General features: G+C 40.3%; 2 protein-coding genes across 3 annotated transcripts in view; one reads left to right on the forward strand and one right to left on the reverse strand.

Annotated features, from left to right (window-relative positions):
- The window catches only part of CAGE1 (cancer antigen 1), a 61,866-nt gene extending 59,789 nt beyond the window's left edge, over window positions 1-2,077 (reverse strand). The window contains exon 1 of the mRNA XM_058432615.1: window positions 2,027-2,077. The gene's annotated coding sequence lies outside the window, so the exon portion shown is untranslated. The remainder of the gene's footprint in view (window positions 1-2,026) is intronic.
- A 526-nt stretch (window positions 2,078-2,603) lies between these two features.
- Window positions 2,604-25,388, forward strand: part of RIOK1 (RIO kinase 1) — a 28,149-nt gene continuing 5,364 nt past the window's right edge. Inside the window, exons 1-14 of one of the 2 annotated variants that reach the window (XM_032141081.2) lie at window positions 2,604-2,743; window positions 5,773-5,977; window positions 7,714-7,804; window positions 9,353-9,422; window positions 11,376-11,418; window positions 13,630-13,722; window positions 15,634-15,746; window positions 15,848-15,928; window positions 16,979-17,065; window positions 17,466-17,603; window positions 17,963-18,066; window positions 18,289-18,395; window positions 23,358-23,423; window positions 24,302-24,421. In XM_032141081.2, the coding sequence (XP_031996972.1) occupies window positions 2,673-2,743; window positions 5,773-5,977; window positions 7,714-7,804; window positions 9,353-9,422; window positions 11,376-11,418; window positions 13,630-13,722; window positions 15,634-15,746; window positions 15,848-15,928; window positions 16,979-17,065; window positions 17,466-17,603; window positions 17,963-18,066; window positions 18,289-18,395; window positions 23,358-23,423; window positions 24,302-24,421 (1,389 nt within the window). In that variant the 5' untranslated portion in view covers window positions 2,604-2,672. Of the gene's footprint in view, window positions 2,744-5,475; window positions 5,638-5,772; window positions 5,978-7,713; window positions 7,805-9,352; window positions 9,423-11,375; window positions 11,419-13,629; window positions 13,723-15,633; window positions 15,747-15,847; window positions 15,929-16,978; window positions 17,066-17,465; window positions 17,604-17,962; window positions 18,067-18,288; window positions 18,396-23,357; window positions 23,424-24,301; window positions 24,422-25,388 lie in introns of those variants that run through there. The other variant, XM_058432611.1, reaches the window with a different exon arrangement.

Consider the following 25,388-nt stretch of genomic DNA (forward strand, 5'->3'; position numbering starts at 1 on the left):
AAAATTTTAGTCTAAGTATATCATAATTTGGTATGGTAGTAAATACTGATTTGGAGAAAAACAAACAGTATTGGCTACTATCCAGTAACTCCCTAGAAGGCTTTGGACCTAGAAGGTGAAGGGATCGCTATGTTATTTAATCAAAGGATATTTACAAAATATTACCAGAGACCTATTAGTTTCCACAAAATCCTGGATTTTTATTTACTTGATACCTTCCACTTGAACACCTCACTACCAAGTCAAACCCAGCATTGTAACTCAGTTTTCCCTCCTCACTTTCCTATACTGCACCTATTTCCTCAGGTACATGTGTTTGAAAACTGGAGTTGTCTTGGCATCTCTCTACCTCATCATGCATGACTATTCAGACACCAAGTCCCGTCCATGTCTCCTTTAAAAATGTCTTTCAGGGCCAGGCGCGGTGGCTCACGCCTGTAATCCCAGCACTTTGGGAGGCCGATGCGGGCGGATCACGAGGTCAGGAGATCGAGATCATCCTGGCTAACACGGTGAAACCTCATCTCTATTAAAAATACAAAAAAAAAAAAAAAAAAAATTAGCCGGGCATCGTGGCAGGCGCCTGTAGTCCCAGCTACTCGGGAGGCTGAGGGAGGAGAATGGCGTGAACCCGGGAGGCGGAGCTTGCAGTGAGCCGAGATGGCCCCACTGCACTCCAGCCTGGGTGACAGAGTGAGACTCCATCTCAAAAAAAAAAAGTCTTTCAGTAACCTGTGCTTTCTTTCCATCCCGTGTTGCCACACTGGTCCATATTCTCCTGACTTCCTCAGGCCTGTCCAGAGCTGAGAGTGGAAAGGATGGCCACTCACATTGAGTCTATAAATTCTTCTTGTCCTTCCAGGCCATCCATAGCCTGGAGTGACATTACCTACCCAGTCCTCCGCTGCTCTACTCAGATCAGGCTCATTTCCCTGCAGACAGATAATGTTCCTTACTAATTAAGCTTCAGTCATCTGCCCTGGCACGTGCTTCTCTCCTAAAACCTTCCCATCTACCCATTCACCTATTTTCAAAATTCCTACAATGTCTTCAGTCTCTAAACCTCCATCTTACAATTCAGCACTTGGTGATTTCGTTTACTGTTTTAGAGCTTCACCACTGTTTCAAGGGTGTTAGTGTTTGTATTTACAGATCATAAATGTCTTGAGAGGAGCAGACTTAGGGCTTTCCAATATCCCGTACTGCAAATGGACCGGTGCTGTCTACACAGCAAATATTGACTGAATAAAACCTGCATTCCAATGACTTATTTCTATCAAGCTCTCTCAATTTATAGTCATTACTCATCTGCCTGGATTCTTTTATTGAATTTCTGAATGAATAGTTTATTGAAAATTAGTTGTTTTCAAACCTATGTCATCACTTGGTAAAATGTAAAAAAGTAAGTCAAGCAGACTAGTCAGGATCAGAGAAAGGCCCAACTTTATAATCACCTTTCCCTTGTCTTTCAACTAATGCTGCCTGGATTGTGGTGAGATCTGAAAAATTCTTGCTTTGTTTTCCCAATGCAAAAAAGCGCAAAGGCCTTGTTTCTTAGTTTTCTTGTTTGTGAACCCAGCACTTCCAATTACATTTCTACAACTTTGTTCATCACTCATGTGGCACTGCACAATCTGCCAGTTTACCTTTTTAAAGTTAGGCTATTTTTTCCATCTTTCATTTGTCCTTATAGGTTTATGCTGGATTTTTAACATATTTATCAAATGTTTGAATAGATGTTCCAGAGACATTCTAAAGCTGTTTTAAGATAGGAGTTAAAAGAGGTGTCACGGGAGTTACTGGCAAAAACTATAGTTTTGTTTAAAAGCTTTTTCAGTTGTACGACAAACTTTACCTTTTTAAAAAGCACTTCTCATTCATTTTTCACCTCAAAACGAGACACCAAATTTTTTAAGACACAGAAGTGTGCTCACTTCCAGGATCCATAGTTTCTTGGACCCACGCTACGGACCTGGCGCTCCCTCCCTCTGCACCAGGTTTTGTGGGAGGGAGAACGCTTTCCAACCTCCTCCACCGAGGACTCTCACAAACTCGCGATCGGTCTCCCGGAGTGCTGGAACGCCCCTGTGTGACGTCCGCCCGCGCTGGGGGGATCTCCGCAGGGACAGCTGCAGCCCGCGAGGCCCGAGCGACCCCACTGTGGGTGCGGCAGGGGGCGGCCTCGGGACTGTCTTCCCAGAGAGTGGTGAAGTTAGGAGGGTACGACCCCCTAGGCCGAACAGCCCGTGGGTTAGCTAGCGCCTCCTGCCGCAGTAAACACAAAGTGGGGTACAGAAACGAAAACTCCGGGAAGAAACGGCCAGCACGGGCCTCGCCGGCCCGGCTGCTCAACACTCCTGCCTGAGAGCACAGAACATCCACAAGCCTATACACGCCACCAAGAAAGCTCCGGACTCCCAGCTCGGCGCAGGCGCGGGACTTCCGCTCAAGTCAGACTTCCGGGAGAGGCGGTGAGGGACTTCCGGTTGGGGGGAGCAGGGTGGTGCATCTGTTGGTCCCGTTTTCCCGTCGCACGTGGTGGCCACTGTTGGCTTCTGAATGGTTTGCAAGGAGGAAATCCACGCCAAGGCCGTTGGATCGGCCGTGGGTACATCCGTCTGAGCCGTTCCTTTCCATCGCAGAGCGGCGGCCTCTGGCGGCGCTCTCCAATCATGGACTACCGGCGGCTTCTCATGAGCCGGGTGGTCCCCGGGCAATTCGACGACGCGGACTCCTCTGACAGGTAGGCGGCCATACAGTGCCCTGGCTCTGGTTACTGCTGTCTCCTTGTCCGCCCCCTTGGGGCGTGGACTCTTGTTTGTGGTTTAGAGGGAGACTAGTGGTTCATCACTCAGCGTCTCTCTGGACAACCTTTTGCCTGTTTCTGCATCCCAGCCGGGTCTTTCTCCCAGTTCACGCGGCAGAGTTAAGTGAAAGCTACTTGTCAAGGGAGTCTGCGGTTCTCAGGTCGGTTAGCGTCACTGGGAGGCAGAGTTGGGGATAGCGATTAGGAAACATGGGTTTTTGCGTTTTAACCACATTTAGCGTTCAACAAATACTTACTAAGCACTTAATATGTACCACGTTCTGTCCTGGACGCCGGAGATAACAAGACGAACCAACTTCCTGCTGTCATGGAACTTTACCTTCTACGTGAAAGAGAGGGCACATCATTTAAAACCCAAATAATGATGTAGAGTGTGCAAATCGTTTGATACACCGAGTGCTGACTGAATGGGTAGGGAAAGGTTAAGTCTAGATTTGAATGACAAGGAGCTAATCTTGGCAAGAGCAGAGGGAACACCATTTCACACAAGAGGGACAGCAAGAGCAAAGGCCCCGAGGCCAGAGTGCGTAGAGCACAGTGGAGGTAGTTGAGAAGATTGGTAGGGTGATAGAGAAGTAAGAAGGGGGGCCAGATCATGGAGACCTTTACAAGTGATGGTGAAAAGTTCAGATATTAATCTGGGTCTTATGGAAAGCCATAGGAGGGATTTTAGCAGAAGAATGACATTATTTGATTGGTGATTTAAAGGAATCATTCTTCTAGGTAGATGATGTTCATGGAGGGTGGGAGTGGAACAGACCAGTTCAAAAGTAATAAGGTAATCAGATTCAAAGATGGTGGGGACTAGAGCTCAGATCCTAAAGATATGTCTTGGAGGTAGAAGTGGCAGGGTTTGGTGGTAGACTGGACGTGGGGTCTGGGGAAAGAGGGATGAAGGATAACTCCTGCCTAAAAGCAAAATGAAACATATTGGAGTTATTTTGGAATTCCAAGAAAACAGTTTGTACTTTATGTTTACAGTAAGGATTCATTACATGCAGATTTTGTTAATTATTGGGGATTTTTTAATAAATATGTGTATGTTGACTGCTTTCTGTGAGTCAGATCTAGTCTTAGGTGGTAGGGAGGCATTGGTAAACACCATCCTGAATGGCACAGAGCTTGCACCCTAGCAGGGGAAAGCGATATTATTAAATAATTAGACTATTTGTATTCGAATTGGGTAAGTAGTACAAAGGAAAAGTGGGTGAAAAATAGGGAAGACTTCCTTGAGCAAGTGATAGTGAGCTGATACTTGATGGATGAGTAGGGGTTAGCCAGAGAAAGAGGAAGGGCATTCCAGTTTTATGGTTACAGAGAAGTGTACAAAAAGCCTTAGGGAAGAAGTTAAGCAGCAGAAGAAACACAGCCAGCATAGCTGGTAGATAGTTAATGGTAATGAGAGGGCACTAATTTACCATCCACCCCACGGTATTGTAAGGATATAGCAGTGATTTTCCGTCGGGGAAGATGTTGCCATCCCGACTTCTACCCAGGGGACTTTTGACAATTTCTGGAGACGTTTTTATTTGTCACAACTGGGGGTGGTGGTGCATTAGTGGCATCTGGTAACTAGAGGCCAGAGATATGCTGCTAAAAGTCCTGCAATGCAGAAGACAGTCCCCCACAATGAAGAATTATCTGGCAAAGTTATAACTTTAACATGCCACTCTAGGCAATTATATATCAATCTGTGGAGCATATGTATGAAGTCCTGGTAAATAGCAAGTGTTTGATGATTATCTGTTTTCTTCCTCCACATGTCCATGGGGAACCCTCAGAGCCATGGCTAATTAATAAATTGGGATTCATAATCTGAATTTACTTAAACTCATGTCTGTTTTTCAGCAGGTATCTCATATTATCAGCTGCTTTTTTATGGTTTCTGTCCTTATTCTGTACATGAGAGGTTAAAAACTGATAGTCCTCTGTTGAATTTGTCCTGCAGACATGTTTTGTTTGGTATGCACAGTTATTTGTAAAAATTGACTATGCCAATGAAGGGATAGATTTTACACAGAAATCCAGACTTACAGTTTCTCTTGAAAAATTAAGATCTGGTAACACTAGGCCTGAATTCTAATATGAAAGAAAAAAAAAAGCCCTTCCTAGTTGTGCTCCCTTTACCTTGGACCTCTTCTCCCAGTTTGCCAGTCCCCGCTTCTATTGTGCAGCCTATTTCACTCATTTGTAGTGCCTGGCCCCTGTATTCACCATTTCTTCCCATCATGAACAGGGATGATTTGGATTTCTTTGTGGAACACAAATCTTGATGTAACTTCTTTTGTTGCAAAGTGTTATCAAGTTCAAAGTAAGGCTGCCTTAGACTTATTCCCAAATTTTTTGTCAGAAAGTTGTTGTTGTTTTTTTTTTTAATTACAATTTTTTTTAGAGACAGGGTTGCCCAAGCTGGAGTACAGTGGCACAATCATGACTCACTGCAGCCGTGAACTCCTGGGCTCAAGCAGTCCTATGGCCTCAGCCTCCCGAGTAGCTGGGATCAAAGGCGTGAGCCACTACATCAGACTTTTTTCCCCCTCTCTCTTTTTTCTTCTTTTACAGAAAGATTTTCCTCTCTCCTAAAGCAGCTCTGTGAATGATTTTCCTGGAGTCAGGTCTGGTATACTGGTCTGAGTTGTTTCTTCAGCAGAGAAGATAACAATGTAATTTCTAACTTCACCAAGGCAGAAGCAGATTTAACTTGATGTGCTTCTCGAATAGTAGGCTTTGGGCATGGAGAATGAGCAAACAACTGCAGCAGACTGGAAAACAGGAGAACATGGTTTTAATGAGATGGAGCTTATCGGAAGGTGTATTGTATATAAATATATAATCTATTTTAGATTTATCAATATTTTAATATCTTAAATCATAAATAAATATGTGAGATCAGTTAGGGTATGTGGAAATATTGTTATGAAATAATAAAACATTGTTATTTCTAGTGAAAACAGAGACTTGAAGACAGTCAAAGAAAAAGATGACATTCCGTTTGAAGACCTTCAAGACAATGTGAATGAGAATGGTGAAGGTGAAATAGAAGATGAGGAGGAAGAGGGTTATGATGATGATGATGGTGACTGGGACTGGGATGAAGGAGTTGGAAAACTCACCAAGGGTTATGTCTGGAATGGAGGAAGCAACCCACAGGTATTTTATAAAGGATCCTGCACATTTTTATGTAGTCTACATATGTCTACTTTTTTAAAAGGCTGTTTTCGTGATTCTGAAATTGAATAACTAAAAGATTTTCTTCATGTTATATTGTCCTGTATCCTCAGCCTTTACTGATTTTCACTTTTCATCCTTTCTATATTTCTGATAATTTCCTGGGTGTGGATTCTTTCCAGAATCTGTAAATTTAAAAAGAGTTATAAAGATTGTGAGCTTAAAATAAAAAGGGCATGGATTGGCAGTTTACTACAAATAGTTAAGAAACATGGTAAAAAAGTTCAGCCTCACTGGTAATTAAAGAAATGCAAATTAAATTTGTAGAGATGCCGTTTTTTCATCTATGAAACTGTTAAAGACAAAGCATATCATTGATGATCAAATAAATAGGTGCACTTATTTGTAGGATAAGCTGGTATGTGATAAAAACTTTAAAAGCTTCAAAATCCTTTGACTTAGTGATTCTGTGGGTGTGCCAAGACTTAATTACAAGATGATCCTCCAGGATTGTTTATGGTAGAGGAACACTGGAAGCAACCTTGAACTGGATTAAACCTGCTATGGGACTGATTCGCACAATGAGGCATTATACAGCCATAAAAGATGTTGTAATGGAAGACTGTATTAATGAGATAGGAATATGTTTGTGATTATTTACCATGTACAAAAAAAAGTTACCAAACCACGTACAGCTGCTTCTCATACTAGAAGTACCAAGTGTGTTAGGAGTTTGTAAGGCCATAGGATTAACTTGGGACATCTTCCTGGAGCATAAAGGTTAATCCAGCAGTCTTCCTCTGACCATTAAAATGGCTATATCGGCTGGGCGCAGTGGCTCACACCTGTAATCCCAGCACTTTGGGAGGCCGAGCTGGGTGGATCACCTGAGGTCAGGAGTTCGAGACCAACCTGCCTAACATGGCGAAACCCTGTCTCTACTAAAAACACAAAAATTAGCCGGACGTGGTGGGCGCCTGTAATCCCAGCTACTCGGGAGGCTGAGGCTGGAGAATCGCCTGAACCCAGGAGTTGGAGGTTGCAGTGAGCCAAGATCACGCCACTGCAGTCCAGTCTGGGCAACAGAGCAAGACTCTGTCTGTAAAAAACAACAATAAAATGGCTACATCATGGACCAGAATGTATGCATTTTAAAATAACCACATTGTGAGTAACAAGAAATTTCGCATTTTCGTATCGTCTTGTTTTGGTGACTCCTTCAGTGATTCGTAATGAGGCTTTGAGCAATTTCATGATTTAAGTTTGCACGTAGCACCAGTGTAAGTGCTAAGCCTCGTACTTAATATTTCCCTCTCTTGAGACATTGGGCCCAAAATGAAATTCTGAACCAGCTTAATGTTGGTCTTAGCTCTTTATTACATACTTTGGAGATAAATGAACCTTCTCAAAGTTTAAGTCTATAAACTAGTCAACTTAGAAAATTACATTTAATTTTAATCTGTTACTTATAATAAGAGGAATCATAGAGAAGTTAAAAAAATGGATTATGCAGACTCTTTTAGTCAGTAATTTTAACCTTCTGTTTCAAATGCTCTTTAAAAAATTTTTTGAGCCAATTTGATTGACTTTTACCTTTCCTGAAGATACTCCTCTAAGTATTGATTCTTTAATACCTAACTATGAACTAAGGAAATGTGATGATGAATCTTAAGTTTGTATTTACAACTAGTGCCTTAGACTTTGGAATTCCCTTCTAGGCAAATCGACAGACCTCCGACAGCAGTTCAGCCAAAATGTCTACTCCAGCAGACAAGGTCTTACGGAAATTTGAGAATAAAATTAATTTAGGTGAGTTTACAAAATACGTCACTGGGCTAAGAGGACGTTTTTCAAAAACCGTGAAGTGTTGTATAATTTTATTAGATCAAGAAATGAAGGCTGGCCATGGTGGCTCATGCCTGTAATCACAGCACTTTGGGAGGCTGAGGTGGGTGGATCACCTGAGGTCAGGAGTTTGAGACCAGCCTGACCAATGTAGGGAAACCCTATCTCTACTAAAAATACAAAATTAGCTGGGCCTGGTGGCACATGCCTGTAATCCCAGTTACGTGGGAGGCTGAGGCAAGAGAATCCCTTGAACCTAGGAGGTGGAGGTTGCAATGAGCTGTGATTGCACCATTGCACTCCAACCTAGACAAGAAGAGCAAAAAGAAAAGAAAAAAGAAATGAATGTATTCAAGTGTTACTGACTCAATAATGTTTAGAGAAAATAAAAATCTTAGTAATTTAAAAACATAACTTTAGGAAAAGACTTAAGCTTATGCTATTTTGGTTGTTTTCCCACTTGCCATAAGAATGTAATGTTACAAAGACCCATTTAAGTATTGTCTGTTCGGTTCTAGGTTTTTTTTTTTTTTTCTGAGACAGGGTCTCACTCTGTCACCCAGGCTAGAGTGCACTGGCATGATCTTGGCTCACTGCAACCTCGATTTCTGGGGTTCAGACGATCCTCCCACCTTAGCCTCCCAAGTAGCTAAGACTGCAGGTGCACACCACCACACCCGGCTAATTTGTATTTTCTGTAGAGATGGGGTTTCTCCTTGTTGAACAGGCTGGTTTTGAACTCCTGAGCTCAAGTGATCTGCCCACCTCGGCCTCCCAAACTGTTGGGATTGCAGGTGTGAGCCACTGCGCCTGGCCTGTTTTAGATTTTGTAGTAGGGTTATCTCATAGTAGGATGTTGAAAATACTAGGGTATTGAATATAGTTACATATTGTTTCACTAGAGGTTTTTTTATGTAGGTGTTAATTATTTAGTAACCTGTTCGATGCCAGGCATCAGAGTGTTAATTTGAATCATCACCTCTTAGAAAATGCAAGAGAGGGATGGAGGGAAGGAAGGAAGGCCATCTTTCTACTCTTGTGGATCTTCACTCTAAACCTAGCACAGTGTTTCTCATATAAGCTGTCAATACTTGCTAAATTAATATAAGTATTTTAGGGCCTTCTTTGCCTATCATAGACTTATAACTTGAAGTGAAACAAGTTTTTAGAATTAAACTTGAAATTGAGGCAGTTATATTAGTCATGTGGAATACTAGCAAGTGTCTGAAATTTATTATGCAAATTATTATTTTTGAAGAATTTCTGCATCTAGAATTCTGTGGCTCAAATATTACAGCTGTAGTGATGAAAGTGACACTTATGAAGGAAACAGTTTAGTGCCTACTTTTAAAAACATTACATTGTTTTCATTACTAAACTGTATTCTATCTACAATAAAATATTTAGAAAGTATAGAAGAGAAGGAAGAGGGGAGAAATACCCTGTTCAGCAACTCTGTTAATGTCTTTTTGTCTTACATATTGTTTACATTGTGGGTTTCTTGTATTTTAGATAAGCTAAATGTTACTGATTCTGTCATAAATAAAGTCACCGAAAAGTCTAGACAAAAGGAAGCAGATATGTAAGTAATATTTTAATAATAAGCATGGGTGATAGGGACTAATCTAGATTAAGCAGTACCTTGATCATAATTCTTTTACAGAGGATGTTCATTTGTATACTTAAACCAATCATTATTTTGGGGTGTGTGTGTGTATGTGTGTGTGTGTGTGTGTGTGTGTGTGTGTGTGTATTTTCCTTGGCTTAAATGAGGATAGCCTATACCTCTGTGAATTAAAAATATTAATGAATCTTAGCTGGGTGTGGTGGCTCATGCCTGTAATCCCATCACTTCAGAAGGCTGAGCTGGGGGGATCACTTGAGGCCAGGAGTTTGAGACCAGCCTGGCCAACATGGTGAAACCATGTCTCTACAAAAAACACAAAAATTAGCCAGACATGGTGGTGCACACCTGTAATCCCAGCTACTCTGGAGGCTAAGGCATGAGAATCGCTTGAACCTGGGAGGTGGAGGTTGCAATGAGCCAAGATCATGCCACTGCACTCCAGCCTGGGCCACAGAGCGAGACTCTGTCTCAAAAATAAATATATAAAATAAAAATTAATGAATTTTAAGAAATACATAGTAAAACTATAATCTCATGAAATTTACAAATGTGTTCTCATGAGGGGAACAGTGTTTGTAGATTTCAGTTTAAACTAAAATGTGCAAAAATGTTCCCTTAAAATTTATTAAGAATTATTCTTTCCCATGAAGTATTTTTAAAAATTTAAGGGAAGACTACGAACTAATGATATAACTGAGAACTGTTTCTGTTTACACTTCTGTTCCGAAAACCAATTGTTTAAGATCTGGCTAACTTCGCTTATATGATAATAACTCTAAAGTATTATCACTGTATTATAGAAAATGACACTAAGATCATACAACTAACTGTGAGAATTGAACTTAAAAGCCAACGTTCTTCCAATTTATTGCTGTGTCCAAGAAGTATCAGCTTTTTGAGATACTCCATAGTCATTTGTTATTTCACTGGTATCTGTTTGAATCTTTGTGTTTAAACCTTTATTAGTTTAGGTTAATGTGCTAGGTGGAATCACTCAGTGTATGGGCAGAAGCAAATCAGTCTGCATCTGAATACTGTCTTGAAATGATTTAAAAAAACAAAAAAAACTGCCGGGTGCGGTGGCTCACACCTGTAATCCCAGCACTTTGGGGGGCCGAGGTGGGTGGATCACAAGGTCAGGAGATCGAGACCATCTTGGCTAACAAGGTGAAACCCCGTCTCTACTAAAAATAACAAAAAATTAGCCAGGCTTGGTGGCGGCGGCTGTAGTCCCAGCTACTCGGGAGGCTGAGGCAGGAGAATGGCATGAACCCGGGAGGCAGAGCTTGCAGTGAGTCAAGATGGCGCCACTGCACTCCAGCCTAGGCGACAGAGCGAGACTCCGTCTCAAAACAAACAAACAAAACAAAAACAAAACCAGAAAAACTTGTGTCTTCTTAGAAAATGACTCTAAAGAGAAAGCCTTGTAAATGACTAACTCTATGTGGAGGCTGAGGCAGGAGGAGTACTTGAGCCCAGGAATCTATGTCTAGCCTGGGCAACATAGTAAGATGCTGTCTCTTTAAAAAAAAAAAAGGAAGACAAGACTTTAATTCTGTGCTAACAGAATCATTAAAGATGTGAAAGACAGTACAAATATGCTCAATGTTTTCTCTTTTTCAGCATAGTTCACTTTACCCTGGCAGCTCCTTGATGCTTCTGAAATAGGAATAGATTTTTCTTTTTACTGTATATGTACTCCTTTTGCCAAAATACAGAATTGAATTTTGCATATTCAGGGGAAATGAAGAAAGTTTCACTGAGTAATGAAAAGTCTACAATCATATCATAAAGTCTGTTATTTAAAGAAACTACTTAGGAATTTTCATGAAATTGTCTACATTTAGAAGATTCTGGCTTCTCACTGAATTTTGAATGTGTCAACTATACGTTTTTGTTTTCGGTTAGGTATCGCATCAAAGATAAGGCAGACAGAGCAACTGTAGAACAGGTACAATTTAAATGTGTTGCAAACTCTTCTTTTTAATTAGCATTTCTTTTCTCTTTGAATTGTAGTTTGCTTTTATCCTTTTTGCTTAATGCTAATGTTACCTAAAATTACTCCTATATAAAATTATTCCTTTTATAGTTTTGAGTTTAGAGACCTACATCTTGCTTTTATAGGACTATTGGATGAATTAGAGTCATCATCCTTCAGTGGCCTTGCAGAGCCACCATGCGATGCTTTCCGTTTTTGGAGAGATTATCAGACCAGCAATCTTTTAGAAAAGGTCCGTAGGAATTTTGTGAGCTTTCCCAGAAGATAGGTAGGGTATCTGCCACAAAGCATGAAGTGTGGGTGTAAAAGAGAGAGGGGCAGATAATGTCTTCAAATTTCCAATTAGGAATCCTTTGCTTAGAAATTATGCTTGTTTTATTCTTTCTATTCAAGAATGGGGAAAAATTGGCCCCTAATTTTCCCACATTCAGAAGAATGTGATTGGATATTCGCCTTGGCCCAGATTTTTGATGTGAAGAACGTGATAAAAAGAGTCAGAACATTTGCCTCTGCCACCTACCACTCCACCGCGCCCCCCATATACACAAAACACATGTTCTGAATTCCACCATTAGACAGAAGCCAGGTCTGGGATCTGTGTCTTCATTGTCCTCTAGTTTATTTTGTGATTTATTTGCGTAATTGAAAACAAAGTATGGTTCACCTCAGAAAAATGAGATAGCCTTAAGTTTCAAAGACCCTAAATAACTTTAGTGTTATTTTTGGCAGGAAATTCTTTTTCTCTTTCAAAATTAATTTTGAATGATAGAGTACATAGCTTGAGTCTTCAGCTGTCTATATAAAATATATGCTTGTGTGTAAATTTATCATTTCTCTTTCCCTGTTTTGTTCTTAAGCCATTTGGTTTGTTACTTCTTCCTATGCCTCTTACTTGTCTAACTGCCAACTTTGCAGAAGCACAGTTCTATACCTAGAGGCCCATACTCAGCCAGCTGACTTCCCCTCTTTGCTTACCTGTGCAGTAGAGAAGGAATGGAAGCTAGCGCCTTTTCATTCTTCTCTAGTTGCAATGGTTGTGATTTGGTTTTTAGTCCTATAGTCTTCCCAGGTGACTTTGTTTATATTAACGTTAGGTTTCTGGTGTGACCCCAGCCACTTCATTGAAGTTGGACCCTAAAGTATAGTTGAGTTTGGCTAGTTTATAATACTGTATCACCCCATGGGGGCTAGAGGGCCTGCCTGAGCCACAAGGAGCTATTGGTTGGTATCCTTAGAAATTGCATACAAATATTTGGCTGCTTTAGTTTCAGAGATGAACAAGAACAGCCTTTAAATTCACTGCCTTCTGTTTGTTAGAGAAGACTTTGAAATCCTTTTTACTCAAGATTGATTACTCTGGCTTGAAGGAAATGCTTACCGTGCTTTACTCATCTATAATGGCGGGAGTCTGCAGACTCTTGAAAGGGCCAACTAATAAATATATGTGAGCATTGTGGCTCACATATAGTTTCTGTGGATTTTTTTTTCAAAGCAATCCTTTAAAAGTGTAAAACCCATTCTTAACTTGCAAGCTAAGGAAAAACAAGCTGTGGCCTGATTTGGTCCATGGGTGGGAGAGTGCTGACCCCTGATTTAAAGCTGCCTGTCCACGGCAGTAGCCACTGGGCACTTGAGATGTGGCTAGTCTGAATTGAGATGTGCTTTAAATGCAAAAGACACACCGGAGTTTGGAGACTTAGTGTCAAAAACAAGGATTATCTCACTGATGACTTTTTATATTGATACAAGTTGAAATGATAGTGTTTTAGATATTTTGAGTTAAATAGAATATATTAAGATAATTTCACCTGATTCTTTTTACTTTCAGTGTAGTGACTAGAACATGTAATACTATTTATGTAGTTTGCATTATATTTCTATTAGCTAATAGCCTAGAGTTCTGTTTCCCTTGAACTTGGTAGCCTTTGATTTCCATGACTGGGTGAACTTATTAGTTGGTTGCCTTTGGTTCGTTTGGCCTTTACCTGACATTTTACTGATTAACAATTAGAGTGAATAAAAGCGCCAAATAGTGACTCTCATTTAGTCAACCAGGATAGCATAGTACAGTTAAGCTCTGCTGTTTATTGATTGTCACAGGTTTTAATGAGGAAAATTTGGTACCGTCTTTTGGAACTTTTGAATTTTTGCATTTCTTTTTAGGTGTTGGATCCCAGAACAAGAATGATTTTATTCAAGATGTTGACTAGAGGAATCATAACAGAGATAAATGGCTGCATTAGCACAGGAAAAGAAGTGAGCTCTTCTTTGGATGATTGAATATTTAATTTTCTTATTTCAGATACCAGACGAAACTGGCACTTAGAACTACATTATGCCTTTAAGAAGAAAGAAAAACAAAGCCACACACATTAATATTTATGGTTAGAGAGAAATTTGTACATATAACTATGCCCTTTTCACTACCGCTGCTGCATTGTATCGTTGAGTCTAACTAGTTTTGCCCAGTAGTAAGTGAGATAGTCAGATTATTATAGGCCTGAGTTCTAATAAAATAAATTACTCATGGGGCCAGGGGTTTATGGTTATGTTTCTATGAGTCAGCAAGTCTTTCTTACTTTTTTTCTTTACATATGGGTATACTGCCTTCTGTTTGTTAGAGAAGACTTTGAAATCCTTCTGACTCAAAATTGACTACTCTGGCTTGAAGGAAACTCTTACTATGATTTACTCATCTATAATGGCAGGGGTCTGCAGACTCTTGAAAGGGCCAACTAATAAATATATGTGAGTGTTGTGGCTCACATATAGTTTCTGTTTTGTTTTTTTTTTAAAGCAATTATTTAAAAGTGTAAAACCCGTCCTGCTGGAGGCAATTCTCAGTAAAATTCAACTTATAAATCACTGGATTTTAAAATTTTTTTTAAACAGAGTTGTGACAGAGTCTTTTTTTTCTTTTTTTTTTTTTCTTTTTCTTCTTTTTTTTTTTTTGAGACAGTCTCCCAGGCTAGAGTGTAGTGGCATGTTCTCAGCTCACTGCAATCTCTGCCTCTCGGGTACAAGCAATTTTCCTGCCTCAGCCTCCCAAATAGCTGGGACTGCAGGCGCACACCACCACACCCAGCTAATTTTTGTATTTGTAGTAGAGGCAGGGTTTTGCCACATTGACCAGGCTGGTCTCAAATTTTTGGCCTGAAGTGATTCGCCCGCCTTGGCCTCCCAAAGTGCTTATTACAGGCATGAGTCTGCACACCTGGCCTAAATCACTGGATTTAAGAATGTCTCTAATTATTTTGCATATATTTGAGATATAAAAAAGTTTGAAGCCACTTCTCCCCTATATTTAAATTGGATTTTACTGTACAGTCTTGCATTGCTTAATGAAGGGAATACTTTCTGAGAAATACATCATTAGGCAAATTTGTCATCATGCGAAGAACATTATAGAGCATACTCATACAAACCTAGATAGTATAGCCTACTACACTCTCAAGCTATATGGTAGTTCCCAATCTGTACAACAGGTTTCTGTACTGAATACTGTAGCAATTGTAACACAATGATAAATATTTATCTATCTAAACATAGAAAAAGTACAGTAAAAATGCCTGTTATAATCTTAGGGGATCACCTCATATATGCAGTCTGTCACTTGTCAGTAACTAAAACATTATGTGGCACGTGACTAAATGTGTATATTGGAGCTATATTTACTGTCCTTTTGATGTAATGTTTTATATTTTAATTCACATCTTCAAATGACAGTGGTATTCCTCATGCATGTTATTTCAGTTCATTTGGCTTTTGAGGTTAGAATCAAATAGATTGAAAAAGTAGTTATTGGCTGGGCGCGGTGGCTCATGCCTGTAATCCCAGCACTTTGGGAGGCCGAGGCGGGTGGATCACGAGGTCAGGAGATCAAGACCATCTTGTCTAACACGGTGAAACCCCGTCTCTACTGAAAAAATACAAAAAATTAGCCGGATGCGGTGGCAGGCGCCTGTAGTCCCAGCCACTTGGGAGGCTGAGGCAGGAGAATGGCGTCAACCTAGGAGGCAGAGCTTGCAGTGAGCAGAGATCTTGCTACTGCAGTTCAGCCTGGGCAAAAGAGCGAGACTCCATGTCAAGAAAAAAAAAAAAAAGAAAGAAAAGAAAAAGTAGTTATTTAACATAAACTTCACTTTCTTTGTTTTTGACTTAAAATAGGCTAATGTATACCATGCTAGCACAGCAAATGGAGAGAGCAGAGCAATCAAAATTTATAAAACTTCTATTTTGGTGTTCAAAGATCGGGATAAATATGTAAGTGGGGAATTCAGGTAAGTTCAGATTTTTCCCTCCAGTTGGTTTAATTTCTATTTCCTAAAACATTAAAACAATAATGGAATGATTGAAATAATCAACATTTTTCTTATTCAAGATTTCGTCATGGCTATTGTAAAGGAAACCCTAGGAAAATGGTGAAAACTTGGGCAGAAAAAGAAATGAGGAACTTAATCAGGTGACTGTCTGGGATGTGTGTATGTCTGTCCTGTGCCCTGCACATGAACATCAGCCCTTCCTCCCAGCAGATCCCAGTGTGGTTCTGCCCAAATGTAGGGACTTGTTAGGGCCTTCATTTCATTAGGTCTGCTGAAGTAAGCAGAAGAAACACATTTCTGGACAAATAGAGATTGTTTCCTATTCTGTTGTCTTCTATTCTGAGAATCCATTACAAAAGAATACTGCCACAATTCATATTTATTCCACAAAGCTAGATCATTTGGAAGGCCCTGTAAGCCATTGAAAATGTTTAGAATTTATACTGAGGATAATAAGGAACTGCTGAAAGATTGTAAGCAGGAAAGTGACACTATCAGGTGCTTATAATGCTCTGTCATGTTTTCGTAGGTATTGGAGTTTTCAGCTAATCTTGTTAGGTTGTGAACTCTTTTGTTTATCATAGTTTCCTTTTCTTAGTCCAGTTTTGGACACTTTTATATGTTTATATATTCTTTGTTTGCACTAACACCTTTTTATCAGGTAAAGGCCTCATCTAATTGAGATCAAGTTTTCTGAAAATTATGGAGTTTTTAAAAATGTCTTATAACTTTTTATATGGTGTACACAGGTGACACATTGGATAGTGTAGTATTGAGCAAGTACTACTCGTTTTGAAAGTCTTTTGTGTTCAACAAGCTATTAGGTGTGAGTCCAACTATTTTTATTAAGCATTTTTCAGGCTAATCAACTCAAAAGATACTTGTGGACCTATCTCCTCTGTTTCCTCCATTGTAAGATGCACATTTTTTTCAGTTTAACATCTCTGGAATTGCTTTGGGTATTACAGGTTATGGGATGTAATAGTTGAATTGCTAGTGTTTTGTCATTCTCGGTGGTACATAATGGTGCCACTTAAAATTATCTTAGAATTTATGAAATATTATAATACACTTGAGAGGCCTTGGTGCTATTTCTTAACAGCAGTATTAATCTTGTGACCTGCAGTTGTAATTTATTTAGATGCCTTTTCAACTTTTCAGTTGTCCTTTTATTTGTTATAATATCACAGGTTAAACACAGCAGGGATACCATGTCCAGAACCAATAATGCTAAGAAGTCATGTTCTTGTCATGAGTTTCATCGGTAAAGATGACATGTAAGTACGTGGAAGGGCTAATAATTGCATTCTCAGAACTGTATTTTTAAGTTCTTTGAGTTTATCCACTATATGAATATTTCTCATTTGAATAACTTCTTTTATTAATCTTTCCCACTGTATTACTGAATAAGTGTTATCAATGTATTCTACCTTTTCAAGTCTGAAAATGCTTCAGAATGAGGAGCAAGTTAGTCCTGTGTTGGAGGGTGGTCTTATACAGTGTGTTGGGAAAGCATCTATTTGCTGGTACCTTCTTGGTTTATCTGCAGTGAGACAGATTGTCCCACATACAGCTCACATGATGAGTTGTAGAAGAGAAGGGCATGTAACAGTATAGTAAGAAGTGAGAAAACTTGTTCTTGGTCATTTTATCTTAGTTCTTTTCCTTTCTTTCAAGGCCTGCACCGCTCTTGAAAAATGTCCAGTTATCAGAATCCAAGGCTCGGGAGTTGTACTTGCAGGTCATTCAATACATGAGAAGAATGTATCAGGATGCCAGACTCGTCCATGCAGATCTCAGTGAATTTAACATGCTGTGAGTGTATTTTGTCAAGAACTGCCTGTAAGTTGTTTTGTGTCCTTTAAAATGATAAACAAAATCCCAATCCAAGAAGTCACACCAACTTCTGAAGTTTTATTGTTGACTTCCAAATGGTATAAGATAGGATTCCTTTTTTCAGTGACCTTAGTCACAGAATTGACTGCTTGGATCATTAACAGTGAATGGATTTTGGAAATTTTCCCAGTTTCCATCTGTTAGTCAAGATGGCCTCATCTTATCTACCTTGGTGATTTTGTGAGTTACTTCCCTTGCTCTTAAGAGTAGAATTTATTTTAAACAAAAAACATAGTAAAGTAGTACCATCCCACAGCTTCGGTGTCTCTGGCCCATAGGTACCACGGTGGAGGCGTGTATATCATTGACGTTTCTCAGTCTGTGGAGCACGACCACCCACATGCCTTGGAGTTCTTGAGAAAGGATTGCGCCAACGTCAATGGTGAGTAGAAAAGGCAATTTTCGAAACAGCTCATTGGTCTGTTTTGGTTTTGTACTCAGTTAAGCTGTTGGCATAAAATTTTCTCACTAAATTGGTGCAGTGACGCTTAAACCATTTGCTGGGAGATGATATGTAATTTTATCTCCTTGTTTCTCTATAAGGTAGTTGGAATAATAATTTTTTCCTCATAAAAGCTATCATTAACGTTTTTCCTTCTGACAGATTTCTTTATGAAGCACAGTGTTGCTGTCATGACTGTGCGGGAGCTCTTTGAATTTGTCACAGATCCATCCATTACACATGAGAACATGGATGCTTATCTCTCAAAGGTAAGATGGGGAGAGGAAGGAGGAATAGAAAATAGCAGTACAGGTTCAGTATCTCTTATCTCAAATGCTTGGGACCAGAAGTGTTTTGGATTTTGGATTTTTTCCAATTTTGAAATATTTGCCTTGTACTTACCCTAGTTGAGCATCTGAAATATCAAAATCCAAAATCCTCACTGCTCCATATCTCATTTCATTTGAGCATCATGTTGGTGCTCAAAAAGCTTTGGATTTTGGAGTATTTCAGATTTTTGATTTTTGGATTTGGGATGCTAACCAGTAATTGCATTTGCTTGACACTTCTGAGGGACCCAGATTGCATATTGTAGTTTATTCATTTTGACAGCTTCCTGAGACCTTTTCCTTCTTACTTAACAGATGACAAATCAAAAATACAGCAAAACAGCCAACAGCCAATGGTAAAGCCAGGTTGTTGTTTTTTTTTTCTTTTTTTTTTTTCTTCTGAATCAACTTGATATCCAAGCTTTTTACTTTAATTATCTGGCAAGATTACATAGACTGTCAAAGTTTGTGAAAGTTTAGTAAGAAAACTGTCAGTTTTTTGGTCATTAATTCTTTTCCCTTGTTTCTCAGGGGCCTTTCTCTTTTTTTTCTTTTCTTTCTTTCTTTTTTTTTTTTTTGAAACAGGATCCCACTCTGTCACGCAGGCTGGAGCATAGTGGCGCAATATTGGCTCACTGCAACCTCTGCCCTTCAGGGTCAAGTGATCCTCCCAGCTCAGTCTCCGAGTAGTTAGGACTACAGGCACATGCCACCACACCTAGCCAATTTTTGTATTTTTTGTTGAGACAGGGTTTCATAATGTTGCCCAGGCTAGTCTTGAAATCTTGGCCTCAAGTGACCCACCTGCCTCAGCCTCCCAAAGTGCTGGGATTACAGGTGTGAGCCACGATGCCCAGCCTCAGAGGCCTTTCTGAATATAGAATTTTTTAGAATTCTGGTAAAAGACATAATATAAAATTTAATGCTTTAACCATTTGAATGTATGGTTCAGTGGCATTAAGTACATTCACATTGTTGTGCAAACTATCACCACTGTCTATCTCCATACCTGTTACATCATCCCAGACTCATATTCTGTACCCATTAAGTAACAACTTCCTATCCCCTGGCAATCACCATTCTACTTTCTGTCTTTGTGAATTCACCTACTCTAGGTACCTCTTATAAGTGGAATCATATAGTATTTGTCTTTTTGTGTCTGGCTTATTTCACTTAGTATGATGTCTTCAAGATTCATCCATGTTGTAGCATGTGACAGGATTTCTTCTTCTTTTTTTGTTTGAGACAGGGTCTCACTCTGTCACCCAGGCTGGAGTGCAGTGGCGTGATCTTGGCTCACTGCAACCTCTGCCTTCGGGTTCAAGCGATTCTACCACCTTGGCCTCCCTGAGTAGCTGGGACTACAGGTGCAAGCCACTACACCCGGCTAATTTGGGTATTTTTTGGTAGAGACGGGGTTTCACCATGTTGGCCAGGTTGGTCTCGAACTCCTGGACTTAAGTGATCTGCCTGCCTCGGCCTGCCGAAGTGCTGGGATTACAGACATGAGCCACCATGCCTGGGCCTAGGATTTCTTCTTTTAAGGCTGAATAATAGTCCAGTATATGTATATACTACATTTTGTTTATCCATTCATCTGTGGATGGACATACGGGTTGCTTATACCTTCTGGCTATTCTGAATAATGCTGCTATGAACATGGATGTATAAATATCTCTTCAAGACACTACTTTCAGTTCTTTCGAATATACACCCAGAAGCAGAATTACTGGATCAAATGGTATTTCTATTTTCAAGTTTCCGAGGAACCCACCATACTGTTTACTATAGTGGCTGCACCATTTTACGTTACCACCAACAGTGCACAAGGGTTTTAATCGCTCCACATCCTCACCAGCACTTATTAATCTCCATACCCTCACCAACACCTATTATTTTGTTTTTTTGTTTTGTTTTGACAATGAGAGACCCCCTAATGAGTGTGAGGTGTATGTCATTATGGTTTTGGTTTGTGTTTCCCTGATTGCTAGTGATGTTGAGCATCTTTTCATGTGCTTCTTGGCCATTTATACATTTTCTTTGGAGAAATGTCTTTCTTTTTTTAAGAGACAGGGTCTCTTTGTTGCCCAGTCTGGAGTACAGTGGTACAATCCTGGCTCACTACAGCCTCAACCTTCTAGACTCAAGCAGTTCTCCTGCCTCAGCTGCCTCACCCTGCTGAGACTATAGGCGCACACCGTGACACGTAGCCAATTTTTTTTTTCTTTTTCATTTTGTTGGGACAGGGTCTCACTGTGTTTTCCAGTCTGGTCTTAGAGTCCTGGGCTTAAGCACTCCTTCTGTCTCGGCCTCTCACAGTTCTGGGGTTGCAGGCATGAGCCACAGTGCCCAGCCCCATGTCTTTTTTTAATCAGGTTTGGTTTTTTTGGTTGAGTTGTTGTTTGTATTTTCTGGATATGTCAGATACGTGATTTGCAAATGTTTATTCCCATTCTGTGACTTGTCTTTTCACTCTGTTGATTGAAAGCTTTGATGCTCAGAAGTTTTAAATTTTGATGTGATCCAGTTTATCTATTTTTATTTTTGTCTCTGAATCATAGAGTTTTGAACACATGGCATGTATGCCCCTACATAGGTTTTCAGGTTTGTTTGTTTCTGAGATGGAGTCTCGTTCTGTTGCCTAGGCTGGAGTGCAATGGCCCAATCTCAGCTCACTGTAACCTCCACCTCCTGGATTCAAGTGATTCTCCCACCTCAGCCTCCTGAGTAGCTGGGATTATGGACACCTGCCATCGTGCCCAGCTAATTTTTGTATTTTTGTAGAGACGAGGTTTCACCATGTTGGCCATGGCCAGTCTCGAACCCCTGACCTCAGGTGATCCGCCTGCCTCGGCTTCCCAAAGTGCTGGGATTACAGGCATAAGTCTCCTTGCCTGGCCAGGTTTTCAGGTTTTATCCTGTCTTTTCCTCTTTTTCCATTTCCTTGCAATACCTTCCCATTTCTGTCTTTGCTCAACTTTGCTCTGCCTGGTGAACTTTAAAGTTCCGGTTAGAAAGCTCTCTGGAGGGGGATTTCAGCAGAAATTGTTTTCATAGGTATAGTCTCATATAACTATAATAGAAGTAGTCACACTGTGTCACTTATTATACTAAGTCCTTAATTCTGTCACCCTCAATTATGAACTTTTATGGAACAGAAGTTTTGTATATTGCCAAGTACCCAATATCTGGCCCATAGTAGGCATCACATCTGTTAATGGAATAAATAAGTGTGTCATTTTTATTCCTCAACTTTTTAACTTAGCACTGACTTTCTTTTTCTTTTTCCTTTTCCTTTTTTTTTTTAAACGGAGTTTCCCTCTTGTTGCCCAGGCTGGAGTGCAGTGGAGCAATCTCGGCTCACCGCAACCTTTGCTTCCTGGGTTCAAGCAATTATCCTGCCTCAGCCTCTCGAGTAGCTGGGATTACAGGCATGCGCCCCCATGCCTAGCTAATTTTGTATTTTTAGTAGAGATGGGGTTTCTCCGTGTTGGTCAGGCTGGTCTTGAACTCCAGACCTCAGGTGATCCATCCGCCTCGGCCTCCCAAAGTGCTGGGATCATAGGTGTGAGCCACTGCGCCTGGCCTGTTTTATTTATTTATTTTTTTGACGGAATTTCACTCTTGTCACCCAGGCTGGAGTGTAGTGTGCAATTTCAGCTCACTGTAATCTCCACCTCCCGGGTTAAAGCAGTTATTCTGCCTCAGCCTTCCCAGTAGCTGGGATCACAGGCACCCAGTAGCTGGGATTGCAGGAGCCCACCACCACTCCTGGCTAATTTTGTGTGTGTGTGTGTGTGTGTGTGTGTGTTTGAGATGGAGTCTCGCTCTCTCACCCATGCTGGAGTGCAGTGGCACGATCTCGGCTCACCACAACCTCTGCCTCCCGGTTTCAAGTGATTCTCCTGCCTTAGCCTCCCAAGTAACTGAGATTTCAGGTGCACGTCAGCATGCCTGGCTAATTTTTGTGTTTTTAGTAGAGACGAGTTTTCACCATGTTCGCCAGGCTGGTCTGGAGCTCCTGACCTCATGATCCACCCGCCTCAGCCTCCCAAAGTGCCAGAATTACTTGCGTGAGCCTCAGCCTCCCGAAGTGCTGGGATTATAGGCGTGAGCCACCGCACCTGGCCTAATTTTTGTATTTTTAGTAGAGACGGAGTTTCACCATATTGCCCAGGCTGGTCACAAACTCCTAATCTCAGGTGATCTGCTGGCCTCACCTCCCAAAGTGCTGGGATTAGAGGCGTGAGCCACCGTGCCTGGGTCAGCACTGATTTTCATGTCTAAACTCAAAAAAAAAAAAAAAAAAAAAAACCTCTGCTCCCACTATTTTTTCTTTTCTTCTATATAGAGAAAAGAACAGACACTCAGTTTTACAAACCAGAAGAACCGTTTGGAATCTTTGTCACCCTCGTATCAGTCATTGTTTGCTCAGAGAGCTTTCTTTGATGGTTTATACTGCAGCAGCAATAGAGCCGTATATTCAAGATTTACAACCAGCTAGCCTTTGCAATTCCCTTTGCCGACTGCTCAGGATTTAAGGAATGGTTCTTTCATTCTTTAGGTCTCTGTATTCCTTTAGTAAATGCTAAAGCATTTACTAAATGCAAAAGCTAATTATTTAAATTTAGTAAAAGTAGCATAACTTTTGAAAAAGGGGGGCTAGGGATCCCCCTAGGCTAGAAGAGTTTGATTTATTGTTACTTTTGGATTGATGGCAGCCTTTTTGGTGAGGTCTGTGCTAGAAAGCTAACTTGTACCATTAGACCTCACTAAATGCTTTCATAAGTGTGAGGAGGTGATACTTATAAAGATTGGAACAAATTTATATCAAAACTGGGACATGGATGTGTCTTCTGCAGCTTGAATGTAAAAGAAAGTCACTTTTGTTTTCTTTCCAAGGCCATGGAAATAGCATCTCAAAGGACCAAGGAAGAAAGGTCTAGCCAAGATCATGTGGATGAAGAGGTAGGATTTATTATCTATTCACAGCCTTTGGAAACACTTGTGTTTTGAGGGTTTTTTTTTTATGTTGCTAGAGCATAAACTTGATTTAAATAGATAAGCAGCTTTTTCAAATGATGGTAATATTTCCTTAGATATATTATAGTAAATGATTTAAGTGAACCAAGTTGGATAGTTTACATTTCACTGTATTGGTCCACTCAGCAACCTGTTAGCCCATTGTCCTAGATGGAGAAAATTTTTAAAGAGCCTGTTAGGATATAGGAGTCAAGAAGGAAAAGCCTGTTTTTAGTTGGCAAATGTGAGTTTTTAAATGACTTAAATATTGATTCTAGAAATGTTATAGATTTTAAATATTATGCTTTGATAAAAAATGAGTCAGGGTGTTTTTTTGTGAGGGAGCCGTAGTAGGCTTTTAAAAAAAATTCTCACAACTCTTAATGGTTGACTATGAGGTGCCCTGTGTTTGTCGGCAGCTCTCCACCTTTTTCACTGTAGCAGCTGGGTATGTTTTGTAAGGCATAGCCAGGCAGCACTTGCCAACTGTAATTCCACCCCTTTCCCTCCTGCTCAGAAAGGCTTTTTGGAACAAAAATGAAGAAGTGTTATTCTAAGGATAATCTTGAATCAGCTCTAATGTTTTTTTTTCCCTTCCTTAAAATAAGTCATATGCAAAATTTAGTGTTCTATCATTAGCAGTGTTACTTTTGGGACACCACATCACAGATGGGATACCAGTGTGTGCAGACAGCTTAGCCAAGCATCAGTGTTGGGGATGGATGAATATGTAGATTCCCCTGTAACCTGATGGAGGAGTATGCTGTGTGAATGTGAGAAGTGTATGAGTAACAGTTTTGATTTTGCTTTTCCCCCTCTGTTAGGTGTTTAAGCGAGCATATATTCCTAGAACCTTGAATGAAGTGAAAAATTATGAGAGGGATGTGGACATAATTATGAAATTGAAGGAAGAGGACATGGCCATGAATGCCCAACAAGATAATGTAAGTAGCTTGGTTTGTATATAGCAAGCAGCTCTTCAAAAGTAGTAGGGGACTGTCCCAAACCTATCTGGGCCTCTTAAGTTCCCCTAATCTTGAATATTGGCTTCTGAGCTAGCAAAATGACTAACTCTATCTGTGTTAACTTGTGTGCACATTGAACGCAAAGGGAATTCATTGGAATTTATGAGAGGAGGTAACACATTTGAATGAATCCAACAAGCTGTAATTGTAGAAACAAGATTCAGATAGAAGTCTAGGCTATTAATGGTTATTGTATTAGGTCCATTAACATATATTTCTTTAACATACATCATTCAGGAACAATTTCTTTTTGGTAAAGGGCCAGATAGTAAATATTTTAGGCTTTGCAAGCCAAGAAACAAAATTGAGGTGATTACGTAGGTCCTTATGTAACGAGAGAAAAAAATTCACCCTCAATTTTTATTCGTGAAATTAGAAATACTTTAATAATAGTTGAATACACTTTTGTGTAATACAAGTATACTAAAGAAGAGTGGAATTATTTGATATGGGGCAGATAATATTTCACTTAATTGGGGCTCAAAGTTTGTATTTGCTATCTTCAAATTGATTGCAAATGTTTATCTGTAAAAACTACCAGGTAGGCTGGGCGCAGTGGCTCACACCTGTAATCCCAGCCCTTTGGGAGGCCGAGGTGGGCGGATCACTTGAGGTCAGGAGTTCGAGACCAACCTGGCCAACATAGTGAAACCCTGTCTCTACTAAAAATACAAAAATTAGCCAGGCATGGCAGCGTGCTCCTGTAATCCCAGCTATTGGGGAGGCTGAGGCACGAGAATCACTTGAACCTGGGAGGCGGAGGCTGCAGTGAGCTGAGATTGCACCATTGGACTTTAGCCTGGGCTACAGAGCGGGACTCTGTCTCAAAAAATAAAAGGCCCGGTACGAAGGCTCACACCTGTAATCTCAGCACTTTGGGAGGCCG

The sequence above is a fragment of the Hylobates moloch genome, unplaced genomic scaffold, assembly GCF_009828535.3.
Source record: "Hylobates moloch isolate HMO894 unplaced genomic scaffold, HMol_V3 SCAFFOLD_20, whole genome shotgun sequence".
Taxonomy (NCBI): Eukaryota; Metazoa; Chordata; class Mammalia; order Primates; family Hylobatidae; genus Hylobates; species Hylobates moloch.